Source organism: Arvicola amphibius, chromosome 5, assembly GCF_903992535.2.
Source record: "Arvicola amphibius chromosome 5, mArvAmp1.2, whole genome shotgun sequence".
In the NCBI taxonomy this organism is placed as follows: Eukaryota; Metazoa; Chordata; class Mammalia; order Rodentia; family Cricetidae; genus Arvicola; species Arvicola amphibius.
This window is the reverse complement of record NC_052051.1, coordinates 32,664,108-32,687,582: the sequence shown is the minus strand read 5'-3', so window position 1 is coordinate 32,687,582 and position 23,475 is coordinate 32,664,108. Positions and strand designations below refer to the sequence as shown.

The following is a 23,475-nucleotide window of genomic DNA, read 5'->3' as shown; positions in this document are numbered from 1 at the left end:
GAGAAAGGAGAGGTTAGTTAGGCAAAGAAAAGCAGGGTTTTTTTTTAATGTGTTTCTTGATGGCATTTTCTTTGAAAACTTTCTATTTATCATTCCGGTGGTGGTGGGTCCATGCCACGTTATGCAGTGGAGGTCAGAAGGCAGCTTCCTTTCTGTTGCTGTGACAGATACGAGGATAAGCAGCAGCAGCACTCGGGGGAAGTGTTGATCTCAGCTTACAGTTCCAGCTTCCCGTCCTTGAGGGGCTGTCCAGGCAGGAACTCAAGCAGCGTCAAGAGCGGTGCAGAGAAGAAAGAATGCACTCAGGCTACCTGCCCGCTCGGCTAGCTTCCTCCTTTATATAGTCCAGCAACCGTTGCCTAGGAAACAGTGCTGCCCACAGTGGGCCAGGTCCTCCTACATCGATTAGCAGTCCAAACCCTTTAGACTCACATGCCCATAGGCTAACCTGATCTAGCCAATACCTCATTCAGGCTCTCTTCATGGGAGACTCCAAATTGTGGCAAGCTGACACTTAAAACTGAGCCACCACATCCGGGTTTAGAGGCATAAGCTCAGGTTGTAAGGCTGGTGGCCAGTGCCTTTACCCAGAGTCACCTGACCAGTGTGACAATCATTTCTTTAAGTGGGCTGAGTGAAAAAGTTGGAATTCTTAGCCCTTAGCTCATCTTCCGTTGCCATGGGGCTGGACCAATCTAACTCATCCACAGCCGTCAGCACACTTCTCCTCCATCCAGGTAGGAACGGAAGTGTTAAGGCCTCCAGCACAGGACAGCACACCTGGCGTCTGAAAGCCCCCAGTAGATGCCGAATGGCAGACTCCAGTCTGCCATCTGTAGCCCTCCATCCCTTGGACGGAGAGACTTCCCCAGTGTCCACTGTAGTATGAGCAATGGGACATAGCCTAACACTTTCTCCTTCACCCGTCTGTTGCAGGAGATGGAGCACATGTCTCCCAGGCTGAAAACCTTCCTCTCTGAACCCATTGGGGAGAAGGATGTGGCCTGGGTGGATGGAATCAGCTATGAACTTGCCATCAATTTGGTCACCAAAGGTTTCGACAAGGTGCGTTGTTTTTTCTTCTCTAACTCTTCTTCTTAGAGTTGTCTTTCCCTAGCCAGATGGCAGCTCCTGCCACATGTCCCAGTGAGTAGCCATCAGAGAAAAAAAAAAAAAAAGCTGCCACTTGGCAGAGTGCCAAGGACTTCACCGCCACTGACCTCATGTGCTTAGGAGCCTCCCAGGCTTGTGAATGATGGCAAATAGAATTGTCTCTGTGCAGAGCGTCAAAGGCTGATGGGATCAGCTCAGTATTCAAACACTCAGGGCTTGATAGAGCCAGGCCTGCTACTGAAGTCTGGGACAGAACTGTCAGGACCAATGGTGAGTGCGCTCTCCTCCTCCAGAAAAGGGCCTGCGGCTTTCTGCTTGCCTTTCTAAGGGCACCTGCTTGCCAATGCTATGTTGAGAGCCAGCAGCCTGGGTGCTCCACCTGGATGAGGAGATGAGTTATTCTAAGATTCATTCCAAGCCCAAGAATGGCCTCAGTGATGGCCAATGGGATTGGGATGGATTACTTACTTTCCATTGCTGTAACAAAATACTTGACTCTGTGGACTTTATAAAGAAAGGATTTCTGCATAGCTAAAAGTGTTTGTAGATTAAAAATCCACTATTGGGTGACATTATGTGTTTGGCCTCTGGTGAGGACCCTCCCAGCCGCATTATAGCCTGACAGGATGGCAGGAGCTGGTGTGAGGAGATTGCAGGGTGAACTAGGAAGCCAGAGGATATAAAAGGACCCTCAAAGGACATTTGCTAAGCACATCCTCTGCAGCAAGCTATATCCCCCAAGGCCCTATTCATGCCCTTTTTATACAAATTGCTTTCTTAATCAGGATCCCATGATGTTCCCTTCCAAGGGCAATGTCATTAACATAATGACCAAGTTACTAATATAACAAAAACATTTAGAGTCCAGGAACTGTTGTTTGTGTATATGTGGCCCATGGCTTCTGACTAACATGCTACACTGTGTCTGTTATTACCTGTTGTGAACTCACACCCCCTACTTAGCTAAGTGGAGATCCACTTTGTGGTACCTGTCAGAGTGGAGCCACATGGCTGAGGGGACTTGATGCTTTCTTCCCTGATGGAGGGGGAGGACCATTCTCAAGCAGCTAAGTGAAGGAGGCAAATCTGACTAGGGGGAGAACTTTTCAATTAAATATCTTTTTCTTTAAAGAAATGATCGTTCTTTTCTCTCTTTTTTTTTTTTGCATTACTTATTTTTCTTCTGGTTGTGGCCAAATACCTAACACAAAGGAAGGTTTATTTGAGCTCACAGTTCAAAGCCATACAGTCATTATGATGGGGAAGGCACGGTCCCTGACATCGCTAGGAAGCAGGGGAAGGAGAATGCCAAGGCTCATCTGGCTTTCCCCTTTGCCCTCTTCTACTCTGCCTGGGCCTCCATCCATAGGCTGATGCAATTCACATTCAGGGTGGGTTGCCCCACATTCAGTTAATTCTCTCTTAAAACAGCTTCATAGACAAACTCAGAGGAATGTCTTATAGGGGATTTCTAAATCCAGACATGCGGACAGTGAAGCTTAAGCAACACATTCCTCTACCGTGTATAGTACACACAGTATGAAATATGCCCAGTACACTTGCACATAGACAGATATGCTCATGTGCCCACCACCTAGGTCCAGGAACTGGACACTTGCCAACTCCCAGGTGGCCTCCAAGACCTCCCAGCCAGAGCGAACCTCATCCCCAAAGATGTCCATTGTTCTGTTATCTATGTTTCTATAATAATGAATTTCTCTTTGTTGTTCCTTTATGCTCACTACTTTTTGTTTTGTTTTTCAAGACAGGGTTTCTCTGTAGCTTTGGAGCCTGTCCTGGAACTAGCTCATGTTGACCAGGCTGGCCTTGAACTCACAGAGATCCACCTGACTCTGCCTCCTAAGTGCTGGGATTAAAGGCATATGCCGCCACCACCCGGCTATGCTCACTATTTTAAAAATACTCTTATTGAGGTATAATTGTGTACAGTGATCTTATATTTTTGTCACATAGTTCTATGACTCTGGTTTGTTTTGTTCTTTTGAGATAGGATCTTGCGGGTCTTGCTGTGGGATTCAGGCTGGCCTGAAAGTCACTGTGTAGCCTAGGCTGGCTTCAGACTTGTGGTTCTTCTACCTCCTTCTCCTGTACATTACAGACATGTGCCACTACACACAGCAGTTCTGTGCATTTCTACAAAGGCATGGCCAGGCAGCCTCCGCAAAGAGCAGCCTCAACTCCCCAGGCATTTCTTGTGCCTTGAAACTCAACATCCTCTTCCCTGCCAACTTCTGCTTTGTTTTGTGGCCCTGTCGTTTGGCCCTCTCCGCCTCAACTCTATTCGAAGTAAGGATTAGAAGTACAGAGACAGATGTGGAATGAGGGAATGAGGGAATAAACAGACCATTTTCAGTTTGACTCTGGTCTGCCCACACAGGACTACAGGGAGTACTTATGGACATCTTGGTCCACAGACAAGCGCTCTCTCAATGCTCATGGCCAGCTGACCAGCACAGTGTCCAGCATTCCAGTCAAGGCTCTGGGCATTCCCAGAGCTACTGACTCCTGACACTGAGAGGCGCTGGTAATTGTTGGCCTTTGTTTTGAGTTTCTGTCAGGCAGATGGAGGCCTGACAGATGTGGCTTGGTGGTAGTGCTTGTCCAGCACCTGAGAGGACCTGGGTTCCTTATCCGACACAACATTAAGATATAACACCACACAAATAAAGTGATAAAATCAGGCAAAATAAAAATGCAGAGCAGAGGCTTTGGCAGTTGGCTCTCTGAAGTCCCCAGTGGGAAAGAGAATGGCCCTACTCATTGTACTGTCGAAAACAATACAAGAAGATTCATGCACTTATACCCAGCAGGAAGGGCTTAGATTAAGATTTGGCAGTTATGAAAAAAAAAAAGAAGATTTGGTAGTTATATTCCACATCAGCTCGTGAGACCCATCAAACCCTGACTGAGCCCATAAGAATACCCAGGGGGATGCACAGGTGTGTCACCTACAAGACGAACAAATGCATCAGGATATTGATGGGTCTATGGGCACAGTCAGAATGACAGCATCCAGAGTAAGCAGATTCCATAAGGCAGGGATCTCGGGGCTAGTCGATGAAAATGCAGCCCATGGGGATATTCATTTTCTGCCCACAGGGACCTGTATACAGGGAAGGGTCTTTCAGGGCCTCATCCATCCTCTGTCTTTCCCAGCCTCTGTTGTTGTATGACCATCATTTTCTTCCTCCTCTCTCCCCAGGCTGAGTTCTCATCTTTGCCCTAAACAAATGTTGCCTCAGGGGCCACACTTGTTCGCAAAACATTCTTAGCATTTTTCCCAGCTGACTGTCTCAGCTCATACCTGATTGCCTCGGCTCTTTACTTGGCCACCAGCTCTCTCCAAAGCTACCAGGCTGCTGAATGCAGAGAGCAAGAAGTCATTAATAAGACAGCAAGGAGGCCCTCACACGTCTGTCTCTCTAGGGGTGTGGCCTGAATTGAGCAGATATCTCCCCTCACTCTCACCAGTCCTAAGGCCTTCTCCCCTGCCCCTGGGCTGAACTTCCATCTCTTTAGCAGACGGCTAGCATGAAGAAGGGGGATGTGTGTCGCCTCTATCTCCCCCAGAGCCTTGACTATAGGAGATGGACTACTGGTCTACCTCTCATGGTGAAACCATGATTTTTAAAACTATTAATTCATAGGGTGCAGGACTGTGTGCTTGTAGTCTCGGTGAGCTGGGAGACTGAGACAAGAGAGTTATTTCAGCCTATAAATTCAAGACCAGCCTGTGCAACACTGTGAAGCCTGGCTTCAGAAAGAAAACATGGGCTGGGGAAATGGCTGAAGAGGTAAATTATTTGCCATGCCTGTGTATGATCCTCTGAACTCATGCAGAGCCTAGTATGCTGGTGTATGTCTATAATATATACAGAGCGCAAGTTGGGAGGTAGAAACAGGAGTCTCCTGTCTTACACAGTGGCAAACAAGACTCTGTCTCAAACTGGAGGGCAATGATTGACACCTGAGGTTGTCCTTTGACCTCCACATGTGTGCGCCCATGTACACGCCCTCTACACTTGCTTGCTCTCTCTTGCTTTGTCTCCCCTCCCCCGTTTTCTTCCTCCTTTCTCACACAGGTTTTTTCCTTTTTTAAGAAAGCATTAACTATTGACTCACCTGAACTTCTTCAGGGGTCTTAGAGGCCAAAAAATGTGGCAGGTCATTCTGGTTACTCAGCACCTGCTGTTCACTGGGGCAACCAGCTTTGGCCTGAGGACCTAAATGTAATGTTAGCTACTGGTCCTCTGTCTGCTAAGACCTTGTCTGCATGGAGATGAGTTAAAAACATCAAACATGCTCTTTGATGCTAAAGTCTTCCCCTAAGAAGGAATGTGAAACATCTCAAAACATTTTTTATTGATTACATACTGAAATAATATTTTTGAAAATATGGAAGAAAACAAAGTATATTATCAGAATGCATGTTATCTTTTTTTTTCTTCTCTCTCAGTCCTTCTGTGGCCTCTAGAAGATTAAAATTACTTATGTGGCTGGCTCATTTATTATTTCTCCTAAACAATACTAGTCAATATTTAAATGTGGCAAGAGAGCTGCTAGGTAGAAAGGGGCACTGTGAGTGGAAAATCCGTCACACACATGGTGTCGGATCTGTCACAGCCAGGCTGGAGCTATGTCTCCTGACCCACTGTCCCCCCCACACAGTCAGACTGTGAGCATGAGCATCTATGAACCACCCTCTTCCAACATGGGGTCCTTCAAATGGCCAATCTCATCCCAAAGTCACTTTGTTGTAATTTGAAGAGAGGCCAGAAGGCTGAACTCAGGACCAGGAGGCCCCAAGACTACCAGCTGCTGCCTTCTTCATGTCCCCAGGTTTCTCCTGAGAGACCCAATTTCTCTTGTCCTCTGCTGACATTGGGCCCTACCATCTGATACATGAATCTTGCAAGGGACCAGTCACTTAAGTTTGGACGTTACTCTGCGTAGTGTGGTGAGATAAAATACAAGGGATCCAGTGAAAGCTAATGTAACAATATGAGCATGTCTTGGGAGCATTGAGAAGAGATAGGAGGGCCAGAACCTGCTATGGATTGAGCACTCACACTGAAGGCTCAGTACTTTAAGCCTGGAGTGACTGAGAAACAGCAGGTTTGCAAGGTCGCTCCTGGACTTGTCTACTGAAGACCCAAGCATGCATGCTTGTTGAAAGGCAACCAGAAAGGTCATACAGTCGCCACAATGCCTTGCAACAACGGGAGGCACACTGTGTACTGGGGCTCGGGAACTGTTGGTTGAGGGCAAGGGAATGTGCTAGAAGCCTGATCATAAGAGAACCCATGACAGCTCATCTCAGTCTGACAAGGCCAGGAACCATGATGAAGGTTCAACATTTCAATGAGTGCTGATTAGGGCCAGTTACCTAGTGTGCAGCACAGAATGACAAGATGAGACCTTTTCTTTAAATGTATTAAGGCTTAGCGCTTCCCAGTCTGGGCTAAGATCAAGTGTAAATGTATTAAGATAGCATAGCATTAAAAGGGGTCTATGGATGTTCTTTGGGCAAGATCCAAGGCAACTACACGGATCAGCCTCTGTGCAGATCCAAATAGCTGCAGTTTAACTAGGATACCAGTCATAAGAGACCAGGTCACGCAACTTGGGAGAAGACCCTGGCAGAGCTTCCCTGTGTGGACTTGGAGTGGAGAACAAGTCTGCCCTTGAGTTACCATCTGTTACTCCCAGGCTGTGGCATGGCCCCTGGCCAGAGTGATAGAGGTAGAAAGTCCTGCCTGGGGTGTCTGTGTTTCTGTCCTACCCTCCTTACCTCAGGGTTTCTGGTTAGGGGTTCATTTTTTGGAGGTAGCGGGGAAACCAAGAAGGCATTGAGCAGGGGCCACAACAAGAGCCATGGGCTCCTCCTTCACTCAGGAGCAATATTAAGTTCTAGAGGATAAAGCAAGGCAGTCCATCTCTGCAGTCTCTGGAAGATGCCAGGGTGGGACTCCAGGGAAAGCCCAGAAGGAGGGATGTTCAGATTGCAACTTGGCTCAGAGACCCTTCTGCCTGCCCCGTTCCTGGAAAGCTTGCCTGGGCCCTGCCTGCCACGCATTCCTGGGCTTCCTGGCTGCTGAGCCCTGCAGGCTGCAAAGGCTCTGATTACTACACCAGCTGAGGCCGCAGCCAGCCTCAGAAACAGGCAGAGGATGTCTTTGCCTCCAGACTAGATTACAGATGGCTGGGATATGGAAGAGCAGGGTGGGCAGAGGAGGGAGTCTCAACCTCTCAGTAGTTCCTTGTTTAGGACACCCTCTAATGAATGGGTGGGCAGAGCACCCATGAGGATCAAATAGGTTGGTTTAAGAGGATGGCTTGCCGAAAGGGCTCAGAAGTATCTCTAGCTGTTTGTCATTCTTCCTCCTGGCTCTGAGGACCAACCAAATCAGGGGCCTTGTGCTTTCGAGGGAAGAACTCTGCTACTGAGCTGAACCCCTAAGCCCTACAGCGTGTTGTGACAAATCTCACGGATGTTTCTCCCCGTGTGAGCTCTAAGTGCACCCTGTAATACTCACCTAGGCACGCCAACAACTGCAGCACGGTCCTCAGTGAAAGCTTAGTGAACGCCAGTGCTTCAGAATACTGACTTAAACCCACCTCAGCGAAATCCACCAGTGAAAACGGGAGGATACCGATAAAAAAAGGAGATCATGCTAAGACGCTGGATTTTGCTTTTCTATTTTTAAAATAAAGCTGTGCCTTAAAAATCACTGCAAGTCCAGAGCTCCTTTCTCTTTTCAACAACTGGCCAGTATCTAAAATTAAACCCTGGGCGGGGGAGCTCAGTGGTAGATTGTTCGTCTAGTGTGTGCAAAGCCCTGGGTTTAATCCAGCTCACTACAAATAATAAACTAAAGCCTACACACTATAATGCTCAAGCACCTTTGTGACTAGGCTTCAGCTTTTACTTGATTTCATACACACCACACACACACACACACACACACACACACAGCGCACACACGTTCCCTTTGATTATTATAAACTATGCTTTGTTTTATGCAATGGAAAGTCAACACACAGCCAACCGTAGGTTTTCCTGGGAAGGGCCCAGAACTTGGAGGTGTGGATAGAAGCTGACTCTCCTTCATTCTAGACTAGAGAGCCCTTGGGCCAGGCCCCAGCCATGGATACATACTGTGTCGTGAAATCTAGCCTCCACCGTACAGTGGTTATCTCCATTCAGGGCTCGACTCCCCTGTTCCTTGCTAATAACAGCCTGGTGAAGATGTGAAGATGTGGGGGGGGGAAGTAGGCAGAAAATTCCTGACGGCGAAATTGCTATAGAACCAGGAAGCAGGGTGGACTTAGTGTATATGCATTATGTGTGTCTGACATTTTTCCTTTCTGGGGTGTGTGTGTGTGTGTGTGTGTGTGTGTGTGTGATGTGTGTTACATACACATGGGTGTACATACAGTAGGATGTCAGCTGCTCTGCTCCACCATTCTCTAACTTTCCCGAGACAGGGTTTTCACTGAACCTGTAGCTAGGCAGTTGGCCAGCAGACCCCAGCAATCTCTGACCCCACAATGCTAGGGTTAGAGGTACACGCACGACCACAGCCAGGTTTTTATGGGGGTACTCAGGACTAGAACTCAGGTCCTCGTGCTTGCGCAGGAAATGTTCTTACTCCACTGAGCCATTTCCCTAGTCTTTAATTTTTTTCTAAATTTAGTTTTAGAGTTAGCATACACGGTAATGGCTTCTGCGGTGACATTTTCGTACATCTGTGTCATTATACTTTGCTCATGTGGTGTTTTCATCCACAGACATTCTCAGAAGTCATACTATCAGGAGTTTTCAAAGAAACAGGACCAGGAGACTATATATATAATTATTAGAGGAGATTTGTTTATTATCTATTTTCGCACACTTAGAGCCTCCACCTTGGCTGTCCACAGGCTGGAAAGACAGGGAAATTGGGAGCTTGTTGCCCAGTCTGCGAGGCAGAAAAGCTCATTCAAAGAGAGAAAGAGGCCAGTGATACAGCTCCAGTTTGAGGCTTGAGAAAGGGGTTCAAGGTTAAGCATGATTTATGCCGTAGGTGCTGTTCCTACGGGGCTGGCTCTCCTCAGCATTTGTGTCTTCCCTTGCCTTCCCATGTGACACCCTTGTGGGCAGGGCAGGGCAGCCCTGTGCCTCCAGTCCCGGGAATCTCCTTTCCACCGAGTTACTAAGATCACACAGGTAGTTTGCAAAGCCAACTGGATGCTACCTGGCCCTTCGCCTGCCAGCCACACCTGCAGTTCTCAAGTGAGAACGATTTCTCAGCAATATCTGGAAATCCTTATGATTGCTCTGTCTTGGAAACTGGGGAAGAGGCTACTGGCATCCAGAGGACAGCATAGAGGCTGTTAAATGTCCTGCCATGCACAGGACAGTCCCCATGATGCAGAATCATCCAGCATACCAGTAGTGTTGAGGTTGAGAAAGCAGTGGGCTAGGGAGTCACACTCTAGCTTGGCTTTTATGTGTTTTGAAGAAGGAACTACTTGAATGGCAGATGTAGCTCGTTGGTAAAGTACTTGCCTAGTACACAAAAGATATTGGATTTAGTCCCCAGAGCACACATATACACACCACCACCACCACCACCACCACCACCACCACCACCACCATCACCACCAGGAGAGATTAAATGACAGGCCTAAAAGTAGCTCAGAGGTATGTTAGTCACCTATCCATTATCCTCCCCAAACAGTCTTTGACCCAACCTCATCTGGGAGCCTATTAGAAATGGGGAGTCTCGAACCCCACCCTAGTTTTAGATACTGAGTCAGAGACTTCTCTTTTACAAGATCCCTGAGAATTTTTTTTTCAAGTTTGAGGACAAGGCTTAGCGGTCGCTGCATTACGACAGCCGCTAGACCAGGTCTGAGAGACACATGTAATTAACTTGACCTCACCTTTCCTCGGGGTTTGTCAGGAGTTGACCTGACGACCGACCCCTCTGGTCTGACCCGCACCCTAACCTTTGATTGTCAACCGATGGTGGGGGGAGGGCAGGCACTTCTGAGTGGGATTCTGATAACCCCATCTTCCCCCCACACGTTCTTCTTCCCAGGCCTATATCCTGCTGGGACAGTTCCTTCTCATGCACAAGAACGAGGCAGAGTTCCAGAGGTGGCTCATTTGTTGCTGTGGGGCCACAGAGCATGAAGCCCGCCAGAGCTCCACCTGCCTGAAGAAGTGGTGTTCCTGCTTCCTGTAAACACCCGGGCCTGGCCACTCTACTCCAGATAAACGACAGTCACCACCTACACCCAGGCTCCAACTTGTCGCTTGTGTTTCTACTTTTCCTATCATTTGTGTTTGAGTGTATGAGTGTGTGTGTGTGTGTGTGTGTGTGTGTGTGTGTGTGATGGATACCTGCTGTTGGGAGAAGTGCTGATTGACACCAGAAGTTGACACAGCTGTCTCCTCCTATTGCTTTCCACCCTTAGACTTTCAGACAAGGTCTCTCACTGAACTTGGAGCTCACTAATTTGGCAAAGCTAGCTGGCCATCAAGGATGAGGAAATCCTCTTGTCTCTGGACATGAGCCACCATACCAGATTTCATTGGATGTGGGTGCCAGGGATCCAAACCCAGAGCCTCTCTCATGTTTACGTGGTGTCGTAAAGAGTTTCTATCGCTGTGAAGAGACACCATGACCACAGCAACTTTTATAAAGGACTGGCTTACAGTTTCAGAGGTTTAGTCCATTATCATCATGGTTCCCGTGGTCACTGTGTACAAGGTAACACACAGGCGGACGTGGTGCTGGAGAGGTAGCTGAGAGTTCTACATCTGGATCAGCAGACATCAGGAAGAGAAAGCTGGGCACGGCTTGAGCATGAGAGACCTCAAAGCCGGCCTTCATTGACACTTCCTCCAACACAGCTTCTAATAGTGCTACTCCCTATGGGACTATGGGGGCCATTTTTATTCAAACTACCACACGTGACACTTTCCTGATTGAATCATCTCCCCAACTTTTACACGCTTACACACAGACTTTAATTTTTTTAATATTCTTTTTTTAATTTTTGAGACAAGAGTCTCCCTCGATTAGAACTCGTTATGTAGCCTCAGCTGGCCTCCAGCTGCTAAGCTGTGATTACAGGCATGAGCCACCATATGTATTTTCCTTACAGATGCATGAGCATCACAAGGGTTTATGAATGTAATAAAACAAGAAAACCCAAATTCACCTTGAAACACACCCAGAAAGCTCCATCACTCACTTCAGATGACATAAAGCCAAATCGAGTGCTCCAAAACTTACGTGACCTATGCATAGTTATAAAAATGAACATTAAACTTTCAGCTGGTGTCTTAGACACCTATTGCTATATAGCAAATTACCCCAGAACACAGCAGCTTAAAACAAACACCAATTCTGTTACAGGCAGAGTAAGCTGACAACCAGAATCTTGAATGGAGTGGGAAGGGTGGCAACTGTACCATACAGTTCTAGAAACCTTTTTGCCCGCAGAGCCCCCACAAAGGGGGAAGGAGGCCGACAATTCCCAAAAGCTGACCTGGCATGCTTGCTGTGGGACACCAGCACTACACACCGTACTATGACAATACCAATTTTAAAACTCTGAAATACTTCAAACTTGGATTTCTCCTTCTGGAATGTTCCAGATTTAGAGGTTTCGAATGAGCAATCGGCAAGTAGTCTTAAATCTGAACGCTAAAATTGGAAACACCATTTCGGACTTCTCAGCCTATGTACAAGGTCCTTAGGGATAGGACCCTGAAGGTGACTCAGCTGGTTTGGGCACATGCGGTCATGGACTGTTAGCTCGGGTGGTAGCTTCCTCTAGGACGAGGGTGGAGGAGCCATCTCTAAGGAGGCTCCTTCTCATGGCTGTTGGCTGGAGGCCTCCGTTCCTCATCACTGGGCCTTCCACAGGGCTGCTCATGGTACGGCCTGTGAAGACAGGAGAGAGGGAACACAGAGGCAGAGACAATACCACACTGCTTCCTGTCACCTAGCCTCTGACTCATGCTGTGTCTCTTCTGCCTGATTTCAGAGTCTAGATTTTAGAAACAAGTCATTAAGCATCCTGGGAGCGATCCCTCTTCCTTGAGACAGCAAAAAATGCAGACGTGTTTGTAAGGCTATCGCTGGGGGTGGGGGTGGGGGGTGGGGGGGGGAGGGGAGGTAGGTACAACTCCACACAATGAAGCTTGTCTTTTAGTACGGTCCTGCCTCTCCATAAACATCCCCTCCCCCACTCCCAGCTCCTGGTAGCTACAAGATGATTTTCTGTCAAAGTTTTGGCTTTTCTAGAAATTCATGTAAATGGAATAACACGGTGTGTAGCCTTTTCAGGCTGGCTTTTTAAATTCAGCATAATTCAGCTGATGCTAATCTGCTACACAGGCTTTTTAAACTCTGAAAGGTTTTACTCAATGTTGTTGATGCCTTCTCCTGCTGGCATTCACTCTTCCAATAAAATTCAACAGTTTCTCCTAGGACATAGGCTGCTCTCTGGCTGCAGGAGCAGTCTACAGAGATAGAAGAAGGGACAGTGCGGTCAACAACCAGAGGGACCCGTGGATGGATGAAGTCAATGGAAAACAGTGTGCTTGTCGTCTGGACAGGGCAGCTGTATGACAGGCACCCCAGTAGAGTCAAACTTCACTTATCCAAAGTAGCCATTTTCTCTCTGATGCCCTGTATCTATACCCTTCTCTTTCTACTTCACACCCTGCAGGGAGTGACTCCTGGGGATCCCTCCTGTCTTAGCGTTCTTTTTCTGTTGCTGGGATACAACATCTTAAATGCAGCTTAGGAGAGGAAGGGTTTATTTGGCCTACAGATCCAGATTATGGTCTATCTGGAAGGTTTGCAGCAGTAGCAGGGGCTTGAGCTGCTTACATTGCTCCCTCAGTCAAGGAGAGTAATGTATGCATGCAGCTTCCTCTCTCCACTTAAACAGTCTAGGATCCCAGCCAGGGAATGCGGCCACCCACAGTGGGCAGGTCTTCCCATCTCAATGAACAAGAAAATCCTCCACAGGCATTCCCAGAAGCCCATCTGGCAGTGAGTCTAGCTTCTGTTGGGTTGACACAATTCGCCATCATCCCTCCTTTCTCCCCTGTGCCACCCAAAATATTCAAATTTAGTGTGTGAGTCTGCTTTTCAGAGAAGCCAACCTAAGACAAGAGTGTTGGCAATTAGCTTTATTTTGTCAAGAAAAGTAGAACTAAAAAAAAATACTGAATTTTGCTGAATTCCTTTCATCATTAGACATAGTGATACATTTCTAAATCAAGGTCTTACAGGCATGAGGATGGAGTCCAATGGTGGAGTATTTGCCTAGGGTACAAGAGACCTTGGTTTGAGGCCCAGCAAGAAAATTTATTTTCTTGGTTAAAAACTCAAAGTGTTAGGTTGGAGCAATAACTCAGCTGTTGGGAGCACTGACTTCTCTTCCAGAGGTCCAAGTTCGAGTCCTAGCACTCCCATGGCACCATCTGTACTCCAGTCCCAGGGGATTCAGTGCCTTCTCTGGCCACTTTAGGCACCAGGCGTGTATGTGGTGCACGTATTTACATGCAGGCAAAAACACTCATACATGTAAAAATAAAGGTTGAAAAGTTGAAATTATGACGTGGAGTAGAAATAGTATCATTGGGTTTCAACTCCAGTTTTTAATGATAGATGATGAGAATTCCCACTATAAAAGTAAAAAGACCTATATTGAATTTCTTCCTCAATTTATTTTATTGGTTTTATTGATACTTCCAATTTCTTTAAGTTTTATAACCTTTACAGTCTTCCCATAAGCATAGTCTCTTGTATATTTCAGCATGTGTCAATTTTTGTTAGTGCCAGAATTTTCAAGGTCACAGCTTTGTCATCCCAAGTTCTTTGATGCTCCTCTGAGCTGTCCCACATCAGCCAGCTCGGGCAGAGCTGCCCTGTTACAGTGACCTCAAGAGTGACTTGGGCAGCAAAGACTGACTTCTCTTTCATGTTACAAATCTGTTACATGTCATCAGGAGAGCAGCCCCCATCATCACTCTGTAACTTAGGTGGTTGGAGATCCCTTCTCTAGAAATAGTCTTCCATACTAACCACAACAGGAAGGAGCCAGGGTAAAGCCTCTCCCAGGAAGTCCTACATCCTAAGCGTAAACATATCTCATGGTCCAAATGAAGCATGATTAATAAAAACTCAGAAAAATTGGGGTTCAACCTGAAGATCTGAATAGCAAAGCAGCCAGTCACTGGCTCTTACCTCGACCTCAGTCCAAAATGGTGATCCTGCCTCCAAGAATCTCAGAATGAGACTGTGTATTGAGATCTGCTTCCTCCTGTTTTATGATCCCCTCTAGGGCTAGGATTAAAAGTATGCACCGCCCAGTTTCTATAGCAACTAATATGGTTACTGGGATTTAAGGTGTGTGTTACCATTACCTGGTCTGTAAGGCTGACCAGTGGGACTGTTTTACTCTCAGATCTTCAGGCACACTTTATTTATTAAAATAAAATTTAAATGCCACTACACCCAAAGCAGTTCATGTTACCCCACACACACATACACACCTCTAAAGGAAAGATAGGTCTTTTCTGAATTCAGAAGAAATGGGAAAGCTTTAAAGATCACACTCATCAAGACTGATATTAATTAAGCTCCTTATACTTTTCCCAGAATGCCTCACTGATAACCTTTCTGACCTCATATGTTGGGATATATCAACAAGAGCCTGCCCACTCCAGCGCCTCTTCCTTTGTTTTCCCCACGGAGAAAATAGGAGTTAAGCAGCTTTGCCTTCTGAGACCTCAGGGACTGACCACCCAGTCGGCCGTGCTCCCTTTTCATAACCCATCCTTGGAATAATTCCCCAGTAATGGTCATGTATTTAGAAGTCACTCATTTGGAAGACAGGAGCTGACTGACTCCAAAGGAAAAGAAAAGGTGGTTGTAGCTCAGTCTATTTCCACTTCCCCCAACACTGCTGAAGTCCATCCCTTGGACCAGCAATATCTAGAATCATATAGGGGTGGAAGGGAGATGAGAAGCCTAAAGAATATGAGGTCATCAAAACTAGAGGGCCTCTACAGAGGGACCCTATACAGTGAAGGCAAGAGTGTGGTTCTTTCCTGTATAACATGATTTGTAAGATAGAGTGAATAATAAGGTTCCCCAAACCTTATTCAAGGCAAGGAATTTCCTTCATCTCTAATTCATTATCTTGTACTGATTTTCTTGTCTTCTTTGTAGATAAAATCAATGGCCTACATTCTTCAGCAAAAGTATCCAGTCTTCACTTCTATTAGAAGCCTGCCTTTGTCACGTGATCTTGCAATTCCCATCTAGAGGCAGAAGGTGATTTCCATCCTGCTGACTTACTCACCTGGCTATGTGACTTGCCTTGGCCAGTGATATGGAGCTGCCATGATGCCTCACCCATCCTGAGGATTCACTCTCTTGAGCCCCTACAGACACCCAGAGAAGAACTATTGCCTTAAATAAGAATTGGTTCTTTGTCCTGGGCCCCAGACTGAATCTCAGGTGGGTCTGAGCTTACCCTAACACTTAGCAAGGACCAAGGGCCTAACCAGGCTGCAGCAGCTGCCCATGTAGCCCTATGTGGATCAGCCAACCCTTCACTGGCTCACAGATGTACTTACAAGAATCAAGGCTTGCAATTTACGGCAGCTGGTGTTTGGGGCAGTTGGCTCTGCAGCAATGTCCAACTGACACCTTCCTTCTAGTCCAGAACGATTGACTCTACCCTGCCAAAGTCCAAATGCACCTACACCTGAAGAGTCCAGGGCCAGGCAAAGAATACTGTTTTCAGAGCTAGTAGGATACGGCTCTGAGCTCTGCCTCTGCTGACCACACCGCCTCATCCCAGGAGAGAGCTACTCAACTCCACTGAACCTCAGGTTCCTCCCCCAACTAAGGGCAAGGCTGTAGCTGTGTTGTCTTTTACTCGTTCCCCTCGTTGGAATGCCAAAATGTACTTCTTTGTTTTTACTTTTTTAACTCTTCTGTTTTTCCGGGGGACCCACCACCCAACTCCCAACTAAATATACACAGAGTCTTATTCTTACTTATCAATGCCCGGCCTTAGCTTGGCTTGTTTCTAGCCAGCTTTTCTTAACTTAAATTATTCCATCTACCTTTTGCCTCTGGACTTTTATCTTTATCCTATATATCTTTCTTTTCTTCTTACCCCATGATTTGCTGGGTGACTGGCCCCTAGAGTCCTCTTCCTTTTGCTCCTCTCTTTCTCTCTTTCCTCCCAGATCTCTCCTCCTATTCTCTCTGCCTGCCAGCCCTGCCTTTCCTTTCTCCTGCCTTGCTATTGGCCGTTCAGCTCTTTATTAGACCATCAGGTGTTGTAGACGGGCAATGAATCACAGCTCCACAGAGTTAAATGCAGCATAAACAAAAGCAACACATCTTTACATCATTAAACAAATGCGCCACAGCATACACAAATGTAGCACACCTTAAAATAATATTCTACAACACAAGACAGTAATGTTAATATTGCTGCCTCGCACAGTGGATCAATGCAAATAGCATATGTAAATTACACGGTGTGGTCAGGATGAAATAAAAGGCCTATTGTCTTCTCTGGTCTCCTTGGAGCTCTGGTGTCCTAAGGGCTTGCTCCCCTCATGGTCCTCAGGAAAGAATGAACAGTTGTTTGCTACTAGAGACCCCCAGAGAGCAGTTTATTTGATCTAGGCCAGATCTTCTCCAGCCTCTGAGCCCCGAACCACATGACCCTTAGGCCCTGCACACTCTTTAATGTGTGGGAAGGAAGGACAGCGGATGAACGTCAAATGTGTTCAGAGTTTAACTAACTTTGTGGAGTCATCTTAGCCCTCTGTCCCCAAAGGTATTTTAAAGGACACACCAGGAGTGGCTTACCTGTGGGTCCTTATCCAGCCAATGGTGTCTCTTGGCAGGGTGGTGAGTCCGTGATTTGAGAATGGCGCTGTCTGAGAGCTTTGGCCAGCATCTGAAGCAGTAATATGTCTGTGAGCTGGAGAGCTCTCTTCCTCTTGGTCCTGGATCTGGTCAGTGGATTTGGATTTGGCCAGGAGTCAATGATTTTGATTAGAATTTATTAAGTGTCTAAGGTTCAAAGTATGGGTTAATTGCTGAGGTCAGAGTTTCGGGCTTCTGGGAGCTATATAGCAATGTGGGGGTGGATGGAACCCCAACAACGGCTTAGTTAGAACCCTCACCCCAGAAGTAATCCTCAGGTAAAAATATGAGGGGTACCGGGGAAATGTACCTCACAGGAAAGGCAAAGGAACCCAGGGGCTGGCTACTGCCAGGAAATCAGGAATGGGGAATGTGCTGGCACCTGCAGTTTCTGCCTCGGGTGTGTTATGAAGACAATGGGACTTAATATTGAAACAGAACCCACCCCTTGCCACAAGTTATATTATCTCTGCAAAGCCTCCCTTCGGCCCCGCTGGGTGGGTGCAAAATGGCTATGGATGTGTTTATTCACATGGTAGGAAGATGGAGCCTCTTGAGACCTGGTCAAAACCCTATTCACAGTGGCCCTGACAGTCAAAACATTACAATGTACAGCAGCACTGTGTCTTGTCACTCAAAGAAAGTGACATTTAAGCTTACTGTTAAAAGGAAGGTCCCACTTGAATAAGCAGAGATTGAGGAAGGAAGAAGGGGAGGAAAAGGAAGAGAGAAAAGTGGTAGAAGCAGAGTGGGCCATGGAGGGGCAAAAACACAACTCAGTTGATTCCCTCCAAGTCTTCCTAACGCCAAAGCTGTGTCTGCTGCCTGCTAAGCCCCCTTTGTGGTAGGGACTCATTTGGTGACCTAGAGATGCTTTCAGGGACACTAGGGTGGCACTCATAGGAACAGACCGAAATCCGAATGGATGAGGATGTCTACAAAATGCTAATGAGGCCGAGAGTATCATTTAACTGGGGAAACACTCAGGGAAGAGCCTGTGCAAAGGCCCTGGGGCGAGAGCTCAACTGATGAGTCCAAAGATGAGCAAGGCAAAGGGGAAAATCGGGAACAGATTGTGTAGGTCCTGGTTCTTCATCCGTGGGACTTTGGCTTTCACTCTGGTTCAGACAGAAAGCTCCTGGATGGTCACATGATTTGGTGTGTCTTCGAAGGGCTACTCTGTGGTGTTGACAGTCTGGAGGACGAGGGTGAGACAGATCAGTTAGGAGATGTCAGGAACCCTGGGAAAGGTTATCGGCTGGGGAGCAGGACGGAGTCGCAGACTGATGAAACGGATGATTTTGGATCCGCGCTAAAGGTGGAACTCCTAGGTGGATTAAAGAGCACAAGGGTCAGGGTCTGCAGAGAAGGCAGAGCAACTACAAGATCAGAGGAACTCCCAGGGAAGCAGCTGTGTGGGCCACACCCTGAGAATCCAGGAAAACTCTGGGATGTGAGGGAAGGGTGGGTGGCTCTGGAACTATGTCCTCGAGTAGGTAGCAAGCGTGGGGCCAGGCACCTGCAGGAGAGACTGGCCTAGAAAATGGAGGACAGCCGTAGCTGACCAGAGGGAAGATGCTGAGGGATGGAGGACTTCTCATCTGATCGTTCTTGTTTCTCAATACTGTGGCAATGAAACGGAAGGGAAGACAGTGCCAGCTGACCATGGAGGACCATGGAGGTGGACGGGCATTAGGGAAAGATTCAGTAGTACAAATAATATAGAGGATAGATAGGTAGACAGATGATATGATTGATATATAGAAGACAGACAGACAGACAGACAGACAGATAGATAGATAGATTATAAATGGTCTAATGTACTCTGGCTAGGTTATGACAGATACATGCACAAAACATGGAAAGAAATAATTGTCAGCGGTTGCTATTTGGGGGGATTAAAAGTCGCATTCAGTCTCGGTACTATGTCAAATACAAATCATCTGGATATTTTTGCACCGTTACTGTGTAACTCAGAAAAAAAGAAAACAACAGAAGACATTCCCACCTTGGAGACACAAAGCCATTGAGTTCTAGGACTGTGACAAACGGGGCCCTTAGACCAGATGCTCGAGGAGTCTCCTGTGACCGCTGCCACCCCATCAGCTCTGCCTTTCTAATTGGAGATGAAGCTCCTCTTGCCTTGTCTGGGTTGTAGACTTGGGGATCTCTTCTTTTCTCCCCGGCCTCTAGTTCTTCTCCTTTCCCAAGGCCACGGTCACTTGGGAGAAAGAGAAGAGGGTGATGATCTCCTTGAACTCATTTCCTTCTTTCCCGTTTCCACCAGGTTCTTGAGGACTCAACATCTGTTTTCCTCTGCCAGGCCTGCCTTATTTTAAGGATTGCGCTCACTGAAGGAATTTGGCTGCTGTGTTGCGGGGCCTGGCCTAGTGCCTGGATCAGCACGGAGCAGGCTGAAGGCTTCTGCCACCAGACAGGGAAGTGGCACATAATGCCACTGAGCAGGGCCAGGACCATGGACAAGCCATTTCAGAGGTCTGCATTTGTTGTCTGGGCTGTCTCCTGGCTCTGTTTTGAAGACAGCTCCAAAAATAGACATAAAGGCATTTTAAATAGCAAAGGAGGTGCTATGCCCTACAGCAATGAGATGCGTGCTTACTTCTTGATTTGGGGGGAGGAGGGGATGACAGATGTCAGCTAATACAGTGCATCTCCTCAGATCTGTTTGCCTGAGTTAGTTAGTATGGTCTGGGTTTGCTGTGATAACAACCACCACCAGAGACTCCCATTGAAAACGCTTCATTCCCCAGTAACAGCCATCACCATCTTAGTCAGAGAATCTGGATTACCTGTAGAGACCTGGAACAAGGCCTGGTCTGAGGTGGGGAGAGCCATCAGCTGTAGCGCAACGCCTGCTCACGCGCCATGGTTTGCGAGTCAGGCAAGGACCTGGAGATAGAAACACACACAAACACACAGAGACACAGGTAACGCCAAGAATGCCCCGAATGACTCTTTATTGTGTTCCAGGGCAGCTTATATAGGCTGTCCTTGACTAATGGCCACACCCTAGCTCTCAGCTGCAAGCACCCCAGAAACCACTCCACAGACATCAGAAACTCCTGAAGGTCTCATGTTCAGAGCAGCTGCAAAACAAGCTGTTTGCTCAGAGCAACCGCAAGCATAGGAAAACACGTTGTTTACTCTGGCAGGCAGGAGGTCACAGGCAAGTCAGGGTCTGGGGGTCCACAGTCCCCAACAATCAGCCCGTCACCTGAGATTCCAGCCATTCTCTCCTGCCCCTTTTCCCTAGCTTTATGTTATTCTGCCCAAGCTGCACAAGGTCTTGGGAAGTAGGAGAGTACCTGAAGTGCTGAGTGTTAATAGAAGCAGGAGTTCATCTGCGCATGCCAGGGATCACCTGCATTCCTATAAGTCACCCTTCACCCATACTTCTGGAAGGCGGATCAATAGACTCATTGGCTGACCAAGCTGGACTTGGGTGGGAGCATTACTTTGGTCTGTCATTGGTGCCTTATCCGGGGGAGCAGACAGGGTTTACACCTTCTAGGAAAAGGTCACACAGCAACCCCAGTGTCTAAAGTTCACACCGCAACCTCAGTGTCTTCAAACAGCAAAGCTCTGTACCTTAGTCCTATGGCATGGCCATCCTGCCTGTTACTTTGTTCTCCTTCTAGGACGGAGCTGGCACAGTGGCCCCCATCTGAGTGTTCACAGATGGTGCAGCAGGGAGAAAGCTCTGAGGGGTTTGCACTGGTGATTAAATGCCCTGGCTCAGAAGTATCCCATCACAATCACTAAAAAATTGTTCACAGGACTAACGACAGGGTAGAGTGGGAACAATGGAGGCAAGCATCCTGCTGCACTTTGGATCTTGAGTGTCCTGCACAATGGCACGTGTGTCGAAAGCTTGGCCCCTAAGCGGCACTGTGGAGAGGCAGCGGAGCCTGAGAGAAGAATCCTGGTTACCGGGAGTGTGATAATAACAAAGAGGACTCTGGAATCTTGGTCCTTTCCACCTTCTTTGCTTCCTTGTCTCAAAGTGAGTAGTTAGCTCTACCATGCACTTGCCACGATGTGCCAGTGTGTGCCAGGCCAGGTCAAAAGTTATCTGCCCGATAACAATGGACTGGCAGCCTCTAAACTGTTGAAATGAACGTTTTCTCTTTGTAACTTGCTTGCCTCCAGCATTGTGATATAGCGACAGGAATGTGTTCAACACATGACTCCATCTTAGGGGCCAAGGTAGGAATTACAGACCATCCGTGAGAAGGCTTCGTTTTCTATAATAATTGTTCCTTTGGTCTTTTATGTATTTCCCTAAATTATGACATTCTGGAAACATGTATGTGGGCACAAGCAAAAACCAGCATTCTCATTGTGGAAGCTGAAAAGTAGGGTACTAAAGATCAACAATCTAAGATAGTCCTGTCATCAAAGAGTTTGTTTCTTTTCACGCATTTTCCAAATGGGTTTTTTTAAAAAACAAACACAAACAAACAAAAAATAATCTAAGTATTGGGGGAATCACACAAGCACATTGTGGCAGGCATGTAGCGTTCAGGGGACAACTTGCGGGAACTGGTGATCCTCCTTCCACTCCTCCCATCATGTGGGTCCTGGTACAGAACTCTGATTGCCAGGCGTGGCAGCCAGTGGCTTGATGTGCTGAGCCGTCCTGCTAGCCTCACCGTGCGTTTTCAAGGGCACTTTTATTAGAATAAAACTCATGTGACTGACATTAAACTCACCACGTGAAGGTGCACAGCAGAGCCGCACAGGCTTCCCTGAAATTCGATTTCAGCATCTTCCAGTCAGCCAACAGCAGGGCTGTGGACGGTCACTGCCCACCCCCACCCCACCTCACCCCACCCCACCCCGCCGCCTATCTGCCCCGCCCCCAGGAACCACTCATCTGCTTTCCATCTCCACAGATTTGTCCAGATACTTCATATGCATGGAATCCTGTGTTATGTGGCCTTTGCCTTCTGGCTCCTTCCACTCAGCATCATGATTCCAAGAGCCCTCTGTGGTGGAGCATGTGCGTCTGTGCAATTTACAAAACAAGCTGAGATCAGAGTAAGCAAGCATCGTCTTGCCTTAAACATTTACACATTTTTTTTCTTTTTTCTTTTTTTGGTTTTTTTTTGAGACAGGGTTTCTCTGCAGCTTTTTTAGAGCCTGTCCTAGAACTAGCTCTTGTAGACCAGGCTGGCCTCGAAGTCACAGAGATCCGCCTGCCTCTGCCTCCCGAGTGCTGGGATTAAAGGCGTGTGCCACCACCGCCCGGCACATTTACACATTTTTAAACAATTTCCTTTCATCATTAAATCTTTGAAAAGTAGCAGATGAAGCCTGGTACAGACCTATAAATCCCAGTTTCCAGAGAGGCTGAGGCAGGAGAATCACAAGTTCAAGGTCAACCCTGGGATATAGAGATCAATGATCTCTGGATGTGATCAATGATCAATGGAGTGAGGCCCTGTCTCAAAAATAAAACGTGGGGGCTGGTGAGACAGGTTACTGGTAACAGCACATGCCGCCAAACCTGACAACCTGAGGTCAATCCTCAAAAGCCACGTGATAGAAGCAGAGAACCAGCTAACTGCCCACAGGTTGTCCCCTGACTTCCCAAGCATGCCACGGAACAGCCATATACAAATAAATAAAAATAAATGTATGGAAATCAAAACTGAAAAGGAGGTTAGTTATACAGCTCAGTGGTAGAGACCTTGCCAGGCCTGCAGCAGGCCATAGGTCCAAGCCCTGGCAGAAGGGGAAGGCAGAGGGAAATGAGGAAGTTTAAACAGCTCTATACATCTGCATCTTGGTTTCCAAGGAGAACCAGTTCTAGGGCTTCTCCATCGCCGGGCCTCGAGCACTTGTGGCCGTGTGTGAAATGTTTTAGTGTTTGCACACACTGTTACACCCTCCCGTGCATGCCTTAGCCTCTATAGACAGCACAGCTCTGAGGGTGCCATCGAGGTGGCGCTGCAGCCCTGTACGACCCTGCAAAGAAGAATGTCAGCGGACGAAAGTGGCCCATATTCCATCCAGATGCAATCTGGAAGACAATGCTTTTGATCTGTGGCGTGTAGACCTATGCACACAGAACCCGTGGACAGGACACGGAGAGCTGACTGTACAGCACTACCGTGTGTATGTGTCGCGTTGACTTGTGTCCTCCATGTTTGACTCACACCCTCCATGTTTTCTGATACTTTTTTTTTTTTTGGTGGTGGGGGGGCATTATGCACAAAGCTCTGACAGGCAGCTACTCGCATTTATTTCTGTAGCCTGCCCCGTTCTCCCTTCAGGAAGATGCCTAGGAACAGACTTGAGTGTGTGCCGGGGAGACAGAGAGATGGAAATGTAAAGCTTTTCA

At 47.3% G+C, this 23,475-nt stretch overlaps 1 protein-coding gene and 1 long non-coding RNA gene across 8 annotated transcripts; one reads left to right on the top strand and one right to left on the bottom strand.

The window, feature by feature from the left end:
• Positions 1-939: 939 nt before the first annotated feature.
• On the top strand, positions 940-10,367 carry Banf2 (BANF family member 2). The gene is made up of 2 exons (XM_038331625.1): positions 940-1,065; positions 10,221-10,367. The coding sequence occupies exons 1-2, from the start codon at positions 940-942 to the stop codon at positions 10,365-10,367; spliced, it is 273 nt and encodes a 90-aa protein (XP_038187553.1).
• On the bottom strand, positions 1,155-21,928 carry LOC119815487. 7 transcript variants are annotated; one of them, XR_005285516.1, is made up of 5 exons: positions 19,919-21,928; positions 19,117-19,329; positions 17,049-18,435; positions 15,517-15,598; positions 9,796-12,077 (listed from the first exon to the last, which is right to left on the bottom strand). It is a non-coding gene; the product is annotated as an uncharacterized LOC119815487 (long non-coding RNA). The 7 variants fall into 7 exon arrangements; XR_005285519.1 differs by lacking the exon at positions 15,517-15,598 and having other exon boundaries at positions 17,049-17,139; positions 18,135-18,435; XR_005285520.1 differs by lacking the exon at positions 15,517-15,598 and having other exon boundaries at positions 19,919-20,018; positions 20,435-21,928.
• Positions 21,929-23,475: the final 1,547 nt, after the last annotated feature.